Here is a 9462-nt window from a genome sequence, read left to right as displayed (position 1 = left end):
ATTCCAAGTCACAAAACGTTGACAAATTTCCTTGAAACAACGTTGATTCAACCAGTTTGTATCCAGGCTATATTGAAAAGAAGTGGTGGACGCTCAACTAAAATGAGTCGAGGTGCAACCAAAAAATGTGATCAGAATTGAAAAAGGCGCAACACTGGCTTGCCATTAAAAACTCAATGTTTAATTTAAGCAATGTTAAAATATTATTTTTACTTTGCTTAAATTAAACATTGCGTTTCAGGTGAGCGAGAGTTCCGACTTTTCCTTTTCAACAACAAAGATAATGACATGTTAAAATAAAACTTTAAAAAATCTAAAAGATATTCAATGTGGAAACCATGGATATTAAAGGAGAATCAGGGGCAATGCCATGAGAAAATGGAAGGATTAGGGCGATATGAGGCATGACCATGTTGATTAACTATAGGCCTACATAAAGATTAATATAAAAAATATAAGAAAAAAGTTATTGCAAAAAACAGTGTCCCTGTGTGAAAAGAATGGAAAGCAAGTGGCAGGGAAATTATAATGGCTGCGAAACTGTCGCCTGCCCATCCATATTGGCTCAAGTAGATGACCGAAACAATCGATCAATTGAAGCTTAAGAGCCACAATGGTGGCCCTGCTGTAAACTCAGCAACACCCACATAAAATTTGGGAGGCTCCCATAGAGATAGATAGAAAACTCATCGTGGATATGATGTGTTTTAGAGTGGACATTGCTATTGAGGGATTCCATTAGTTTAAAGTAGTCAACTGGGTGGGGATTCCTAGAAGTCGGGCGCCAATTAGCCAATGAAGAAAAATAAGAAAATGTACTACTTTAAAATGGAGATAAAAGGAGCTGCCTAAAAGGAGCTGCCCATGCTGTCACAGGCATGTCAGTGGCACAGATACAAAGATAAGTCCTTATCTATCTCTATGGAGGAATGAGACCCGCCATTTTCCTGAAAACCTCCAGTCCATTTAAACCCAGCAGGGGGAGGCGAAGTAGAAAAGAGCATAGACTTCTTCAGTGAGAACGAAACGAGAGGGGGCGTCAGTGCGAACAAAGTAATTTTAGGGAGAGGAGTGAGATGACATTCGGAAATTGAACGGAAGTAAAACACTCTGGGTTTGTATCTTCGTGGTTTTCCGACGTAGACGATACACCCAAACTTCAATTACAGCCTCAAATCAAGTCGTGGATGTGGGGTGTATATTTCACCCTGGGATTTAGCTACACGAGAAACGTTCCTGCCGTCAAAATTTCTCTCCTCTCTTTATTTTGTGTCTGGTGGCTGAACTGTGGAAGCTACAGAGGACAATATCGATTCCACAGGATTTGAAACATTTGTTCTATACTTTATACAAAAGTACGAAGATGTCTGGACAAAGCATTACCGATAGGATAACTGCAGCTCAACACAGTGTAACCGGCTCCGCGGTGTCCAAAACTGTGTGCAAGGCGACCACACATGAAATTATGGGACCAAAAAAGAAACATTTAGATTGTAAGTATTAATATGTCGGCGAGTTGCTACATTGCTGCGTCTGTTCAAGTGTGTGTGTGTGTGTGTGTGTGTGTGTGTGTGTGTAGTCTTCCTTTGGTATTGAACTGGCTGAGGCCTACAAACCCACATGAAAAAATACTATAGTGCACACTATAGTATATAAATATAGTACTATGGTATAAATGTTGTAGTATTACAATATTTATACTACAGTGAATACAGGTGTATTTACTGCAGTCTTTTTGCAGACATGACTAGTATACTGTAGTGTTTTTGCTTTATTATCTTTGACATAAGTGTGGGCTTTTTCCAGTAGGAAACCTGAATAAATACTAAATGTATACCTTTTTCATAACCTGTACGTAGGTAGGACTGGAGTCTGAACAGATCGTTCAGAGTTTGCTCTTTTCTGTAACCTGTAGGGAACATAATATAATGATGTATATACTTGGCATGAAGGTTTCTCACCCATGGGTGGCACAAATTGGGGAATGGGTGGATTATGCAAATGTAATACTGTGGTATTACTATAATTAAAAAAACGAGTGTTTTTGTGGACAATACTGTAGTATTTACTATAGTATTTGTCACTATACTACAAAATTCTACGAGCACTACATGATCGAGGGGTATACTACAGTGTGGAGGTCAAGGGATACTACAGCTTATTACATAATTCTATAGTACACTGTATTATTATTTATTTTTTTACATGTGGGTAGGCTATAATCAGGCAAACATCAGAAAATAACTGCTTATCTCTGAAACAATGTGAGATTTCATAGCATGGTGTAGGGTAATTGTAGTAAAATGCTATCATCTTTACGATGGAAATTAGCGCTGTGCTTGGCATGCAAATCATGTGATTAACTGGATGATGATCAGGTTGTAGCTTAGACTTTGAACTTCAAGAAATGGTCTGACTTCAAATCAAATTGTATTGATCACATACACATATTTAGCAGATGTTATTGCGGGTGTAGCGAAATGCTTGTGTTCCTAGCTCCAACAGTGCAGCAGTATCTATTTGAATTTTTTTTTACTCTTCACAACAATGCACACATCTAAAAGTAAAAGAATGGAATTAAGAAATATATAAATATTAGATTGACTAAAATACAGTAGAATAGAATACAGTATATATTGTACCAGTCAAGTTTGGACACACCTACTCATTCCAGGGTTTCTTGATTTGTACTATTTTCTACATTGTATAATAATAGGGAAGACATCAAAACTATGAAATAACACATGGAATCATGTAGTAAACAAAAAAGTGTTTAACAAATCAAAACATATTTAAGATTCTTCAAAGTAGCCACCCTTTGCCTTGATGACACCTTGTAGTCTGTGATAGTCTGTAGATCCTGCTGCAAACGTCTCTTGTTTGAGCCATTGAATTGCGACTCCGCTTTGTCTCTGTGTACTGATGTTTTGCCTGTTTGACTGCAATACTGAGAGAATAACTATGTTTGTTTTTGGCCATATTCCCAGTCATCTTGCCATGGTTAAATGCGGTGGTTCGTGCTTTCAGTTTTGCGAGAATGTGGGTACAACATCTCCTATACACTTCCTGATAAACTCAGTCACCGTATCTGTCTATTCGTCAATGTTATTCTTAGAGGCTACCCAGAACATATCACTGTCGCAGTATATCAGTATATAGTATGTTACAATCCCTGATGTCTCTGGAAGGAGATCCTCGCCCTGAGCTCGTCTACTTTATTATCCTGAGACTGAACAGTAGCGAGTAATATACTTTGAAGCGGTGGATGGTGTGCACTCCTCCTGATACCTCTTCTCCGCCGGCGGTATTTTGGAGCACCATCTGGAATAAGTTCAATTGCTCTGGGGGGTACGAACAAGGATCCAATTTGGGAAAGTCTCATTCCTGGTCATAATGCCGGAGTTACCACCACTTTGATATCCAAAAGTTATTTCCGGCTGTATGTAATAAAACAAACCATTTTCTGGGCTAATAATGTAAGAAATAACACAAAAAAACAAAATACTGGAAAGTTGCTCAGGTGCTGGAAGCAGAGCTGCCTTATCTGTCGGTGCCATCTTAGACCTATGAATGATAACCATTATTCTACCAAGAATGATGGTTATTAAAGTGCTATTTATGCAATGATTTAATAAAATAAATCGCTTAACTGCTCCGTGATTTGTTTATGCAGTCTTCTATTGAGATGTCTACCTATTTGTCTTTCAATAGCGACTGTACATGCCTACAGGCAATTAACCGTCCAGTGAGTGTCCCTACATGATCTTATGCTAAGCATGCGTAGATGTTTTCTCCCCTCAGTGTTTTTGGCTGACTCAGTTCTTCACAGGCATTCAATGGGGAACTTCAAGAGAAACAACTTTTACTGTCGTTGTCCGCAAGATGGTCTGACTACGGATGTTAAAGACACCCTCTGCGCTTCCTGACATTTTACCATTGTTGATTCACAGTTTTCCTTCTCCATTCCTCCTCTGTGTTGGGTTACTCCCGTTCAATGGGTTTTATTTCTGCGCTGACCTCAGTGCCCTAGCATCAGTGCTGATGCAGTTCGACTGCAGGCATCACCACATCAAGCTGTTCACACCCCGCTGCTTATCCCCCCCCCCCCATACAATGTTTTGGTGGGGAGAGATGGTGAAACCAATTTCCTATTGGGCACTATTTTTAGCATTGGTTCCAGAATAAAAAATGCCATTTGTGATGTTTGTTGGAGGGTCTTGAAGGGCATGTATGAAACTCTGAGTGAGTGGAGAGGCCATACCTCACTGACTCCTGTGCATAGAAGGCTTCTTGATTGGCTTCTCCTTCATGAGAAGGCTGCAAGAGAGGACCTCTTAAGACCTCTTTTGTAGTCTGGGGCTTGCAGGAGCAGAGCAGGAATGTGACAAAGGTCATAGGTATTTCAGGAGGGCTGGTAGCACTTGTGTTGGAGTTTCCTCTCAGACTGAAATAGTAGTGTCGTGTCTAGCTCCCCTCCTGTCTGATTTGTACCCAAGATATGGCTCCCTCTTAGCTCCTTTGATTTAGGTTGGGTTTCCGGCCAGTGTGCACATTCTTTAGCACAGGCCTGTTAAAGAAACTCCAACAAATAATTTGTTACCAGAGAGAAAGAAAATAGGGAAAGGTCAAACAATTGTCTTTTTCCCAGCTATGAGCCTGCTTTGAACGCTGGTCTGCTTTGGAGAGAAATGAGCTCCGAGACGACTGCTCCTGACATTTTAAAAATATAGACAAGCTAACACTTTAGTTTGTTGTAATCGGTGTAACTTATCCACTCAATATTGATGTATAGAGAGAGGAAAAAGACTGCACTTTTATTGCATGTTAGACCATAAATTGCTTTTATGTAAACCCATTTGTCAGTCCCAAAGTGCAAGGTTCAATCGCAAGTGTAGCCTATTTGATGATTTAGGTACTTTTCAGCCACTGTAAATGGGAAGTTTATTTTATTTTTTTACCTTTATTTTACTAGGCAAGTCAGTTAAGAACAAATTCTTATTTTCAATGACGGCCTAGGAACAGTGGGTTAACTTCCTGTTCAGGGGCAGAACGACAGATTTTGTACCTTGTCAGCTCGGGGATTTGAACTTGCAACCTTTCGGTTACTAGTCCAATGCTCTAACCACTCGGCTACACTGCTGTGTCATTTGACTTGACTTGTTTGGCATCACAAAACAGGATGTGTGATCATAATGAGGTAATGAAACTATGGTTCCCAACTTCCCACATCACCTGACACCTGGTGACATTTTGGTGAACAATAAAGTAAAACAATTACCTGTGTATTTTTGTATTTATGTCAAGTTCTTTATCATTTGGCAAACACGATGAAAGTTAAACTTTGTTTATTTCCAGAAGGAATTTACTTTGAGATGCAGTATTCTGAAATATTGATTTATTATTTGACCTCAAGCATAAAACTTGAGACCATACTCCACACGCTCTAAACCAAAATGAACTGGAGGAAGTAGATCCCGCGGTGATGGTAATCAACTCATAGTACCTCAGTGGTCCTAATGATCTGGACACACAGCTAGAATCAGTTAACTACTTTTGGGGAGGAAACCTCAACACTGGCGTTCCTATAGTTTCCTTTTATGACAATGCCAATACAGGTCTCAGTTATATTGTTGCTACCGTACTGAAACAAGGTTGTCAGAATACTGGGTGTATTAGTCAGACTGAAACTAGGAAGTGTTAGTTTACCTGATAGTCTTACTTTGATATGTAGGCCTACAATATCTGTATTGTTTTGTACAAGCCTTACTTGTTTTGATTCCTGAACCTATTTTGACAATATGTTTGTTATGAGTGGTTTCAGTTGAATTCAACCACCTCCTACACAAGGCCCAGAGTGGTTTCAATGCCCCTTTAAAAAGAGAAGGCATTAAGGGCAGAGAGAATCCTTGGTTACTAAGGAACTTACAAACATAAGGGAGCAAAATGCTATGTAGGCTAAAGCAAGAGGGACTGGTTTGGCAGATGATTGAATGGCTTTTAAACGTCTTTGAAATATGGGTGTGGCTATGATCCGCAAATTGAAAGCGGACCACTACCTGAAATCTACTTCACATAATTTAAATAATCCATCTACATTTTGGCAAGTAGTGAAGGGTTTGGAGTGCAAAAAAAGATACACAGCTCCCCCCCCCCCAAAAAAAAAAAAAACATTTGGTAGACAGACAGATTGTAACTGAGAGAACCTCCATTCTGAAAGCCTTGAATCAGCATCTTTTAGATGCAGGCAGTTTATTTGAAAAGGTCAAAAGTATATTTCAGCCCCCTATGAATTTACCTGACACCCCTGTGCAGTCCTTTACCAGGTTCTCCTTTTCATCCTTCTCTGTTTCAGAAGTGTGTGTAAAGCCCTGAAAGAAATTGATGGAAAACAATCCCCTGGCCCTGCTGAACTAGACCATCGCTTTCTACACCTAGCTGCAGACATCATTGCTCCCCCTTAACATGTATTTTTTTACCTTACACTTGATGTAAAGGAAATCCCTAAGTTATTGAAATCTGCTTTTGTACTGCCTCTCCTGAAAGGTGGAGATCCTTCGCTACTTGACAACTATCGACCTATATCAAAATTGTCTGTACTGTCAAAGGTACTGGAGTCCTTTGTTAGTAGGCAGCTAAAGGCCTACTTCCAAGAAAACAACATCTTAAATGGAATGCAATCAGGTTTTAGGTCTGGCCACAGCATTGTTTCAGCAATATTGAAGGTTTTAAATGGCATCCACTGTGCTGTTGATAAGAAGTTACATTGTGTGTCTGTCTATTGATTTGTCAAAGGTTTTTTACACCGTGGACAATGCTGTGTCAGTGCAAAGGTTAAAATGTTGTGGAATTACTGGTCATGCTTTAGATAGGTCAATTGTACACAATGTGTAATGGCGGATGGTTGCAAATGAGTCCATAGAGGTGTGCTCAGGTGTTCTGCAAGGTTCTGTTTTGGGCCCACTGTTGTTCATTTTGTATATCAACAACATTGGGGATCTTATTGAAACAGCGGATGTTCATTTTTATGCAGATGATACTGTTCTTTATTCAAGTGGTAGTAGTTTATCTTTAGCGTTTGAAAATGCCCGAAGAGCATTTAACGTCATACAACAGAATCTGTATGATTTAAAGCTGGTTCTAAATTCCGGTAAAACAAAATGCATGGTATTTTCAAATGCCAGGCATGTTAATAATCATGTCATTGCTACATTGACTGGACATACTATAGGGCAAGTTAAAGTGTACAAATATTTGGGTGTGTGGGTTGATGATAAGCTGAGCTTCACTGAGCATGTAGGGAACTTGAGAAGGAAGCTCAAGCTGAAAATAGGTTTTTATTACCGGCATAAGGCTTGTTTTTCTTTTGAGGCCAGGAAGGAGCTTGTACGATGTACATTAACTGGCGGTTTTATATTTTATTTATATATATGCCTCAACCACTACCCGGAGAACACTTGATTCAGTATATCATGCAGCCCTCCGGATCATTACAAATCAAAAACGTCTAACACATCATTGTGATCTCTACAGCGCTGTTGGCTGGTTGCCATTGACCTTGCATAGGCCTAAACACTGGTATACACTGATTTATAAGGCCATATTGGGTAAAATGCCATTTTATTTCTGTTCTTTTTTTTGTTGTCAGGTCGGTAAATAAATATCAATTACGGTCCCATTCTCATTTGCTTCTAACAGTACAAAAAATTTGAACAGGTCATGGTAGTAATAGTTTTAGTTACTTAGCTCCGTGGTCCTGGAATTTTAAAATTCGATCTAGTTTTGTTTGGAGTTTAAACACTTGATCGATGTATATATCATAGAAGAGTGTAATTGTTTTTAGGCCAGTGTTTTTAATGTAAAATGTTTTAGTTGTACTGTATGTGTGTTTTTATAGTTGTGTTAGTGTATGTAAGTTTTGTCTGAAACGTTGTTCCCCCTGCTGCTATTGGACCAGGTCTCTCTTGGAAAAGAGATGTTATGTCAATGAGAAAAACCTGTATAAATAAAGGTAAAATAAAATAAATGTGATTATTAACAAAATAGGCAAAAGATAATTTTTAGTACAATGTTAAGTTGTGAGGACTTCTCCTCTCTGTGCATGTGGTAATACTGAGCAAACATGTTCTATTGGATCCAAGCTTGTTCTGGAAGCTCAACTCATGAGTCAACACTTCAACATGATGCGCCCTACAATCAGCAGAGAGTAAAGGGCATGATTCACGCAGGTTTCAAACCACTGCAGTGTTTGGAGAGGAACCTTCTAAATCTCTTTAGTTTTCCAGAGCTCTTTTCTTGTTTGCCATCAGGATTTGAAATGGAGACAACCATATTCAATCAAACTGGTGACCATGTTTCTGTGATAATAAAGTGAGAAATAATATTCTCCTTGCTGAGCAGGTTTGAATTATGTGCATTTGAGTTTTATCATTTGCATGTTGAGCAAGCCTCCATGAAACCAAAAGGTGATTGATAAAAGTGATCCACAAGGATAATTGTTACAGCTGGGATTGGTTGAATTGGGCCCTCTCTTTTTAGCTGTGGTAATGATAAGTGTAAACGTCCACGTTCATGTGCCATGAAGACGCCATTTAGTGTTTTTCATAGATAGTGTGTATGAATTCAACTCTGAACCACTAAATGTTAAACCTGCTCTTCTTTGCTTGTTTTTTCTCTTTCTTATCATTTGTGTATTGCACAATGTGGCACGTTAGTGGGCCTTGTTTTTAGATCCCATTAGGTTGCCTACAGCTTGAATGATTTCAAAGTAAAATAATGAAACGATACTGCTGTTTCTCTGAGGCTTATATTCAGTAGGTTGTATGCCAATCTATAAACTAACCTGTATAGCCTACATGAAGTTATGAAATAAGGCCTCAGCCACTCACACCCAAGGCCTGCAAGCTCATTGACATGTAATGATACACCTGTGAATGTTCTTTCTCATCATCACCTGTGGTTTTGTGTTTAACCTGGTTCACTCATAAATAGGAACTAGCAAAAAAATGACTTTGGGTTAAAAGATTTTTCTGGATGTGTTAGTTATGGTAATTTTAATCAATTCTAGTTCTAATATCCACATTTGAGAACAGTTTCAGCAGTGTGCACAATCTTCCTTGGTGCAATTTAGCTAATTAGTGACTGAAGTTGATCATTGAAGTAAACAAGGGTGCATGACAAGCTGAGAGTCTCTCCCTGGTGTAGCTAAAATGTAGAGCACATGGGTCCACTGTAACCACTGAGGCAGCAGTATGTTGGTGGGTCATGCGAGTCAGGCCAGAGGACACACTAACACATGTCTGCAGTCTTTGTGCATGAGAGGCTCTGCCCACAGGTTCACCCTGATTTCCCCCCCCCCCCATGGAACGCATGTGACCGCAGTGGCATCGAATGACTGTCCATCAAAGAGTGCTGACACACCACTGAACTGAATAGAGCCCACTGTAACTCTCAAAAAGCCTTTCA

The 9462-nt window shown here is 39.3% G+C and overlaps 1 protein-coding gene across 10 annotated transcripts in view; it reads left to right on the top strand.

Moving 5' to 3' along the window:
• The first annotated feature begins 1008 nt into the window (after positions 1–1008).
• Positions 1009–9462, top strand: part of LOC135550939 (phosphatidylinositol-binding clathrin assembly protein-like) — a 55728-nt gene continuing 47274 nt past the window's right edge. For 4 of the 10 annotated variants that reach the window (XM_064982220.1, XM_064982218.1, XM_064982216.1 and 1 more), the window contains exon 1: positions 1010–1493. In XM_064982220.1, coding sequence (XP_064838292.1) covers positions 1364–1493 — 130 coding nt within the window. In that variant the 5' untranslated portion in view covers positions 1010–1363. Of the gene's footprint in view, positions 1494–9462 lie in introns of all 10 variants that reach the window. The other 6 variants (XM_064982214.1, XM_064982213.1, XM_064982222.1 and 3 more) reach the window with 3 other exon arrangements.

The sequence above is a fragment of the Oncorhynchus masou genome, chromosome 12 (assembly GCF_036934945.1).
Source record: "Oncorhynchus masou masou isolate Uvic2021 chromosome 12, UVic_Omas_1.1, whole genome shotgun sequence".
Taxonomy (NCBI): Eukaryota; Metazoa; Chordata; class Actinopteri; order Salmoniformes; family Salmonidae; genus Oncorhynchus; species Oncorhynchus masou.
This window is presented reverse-complemented; position numbering and strand designations above follow the sequence as displayed.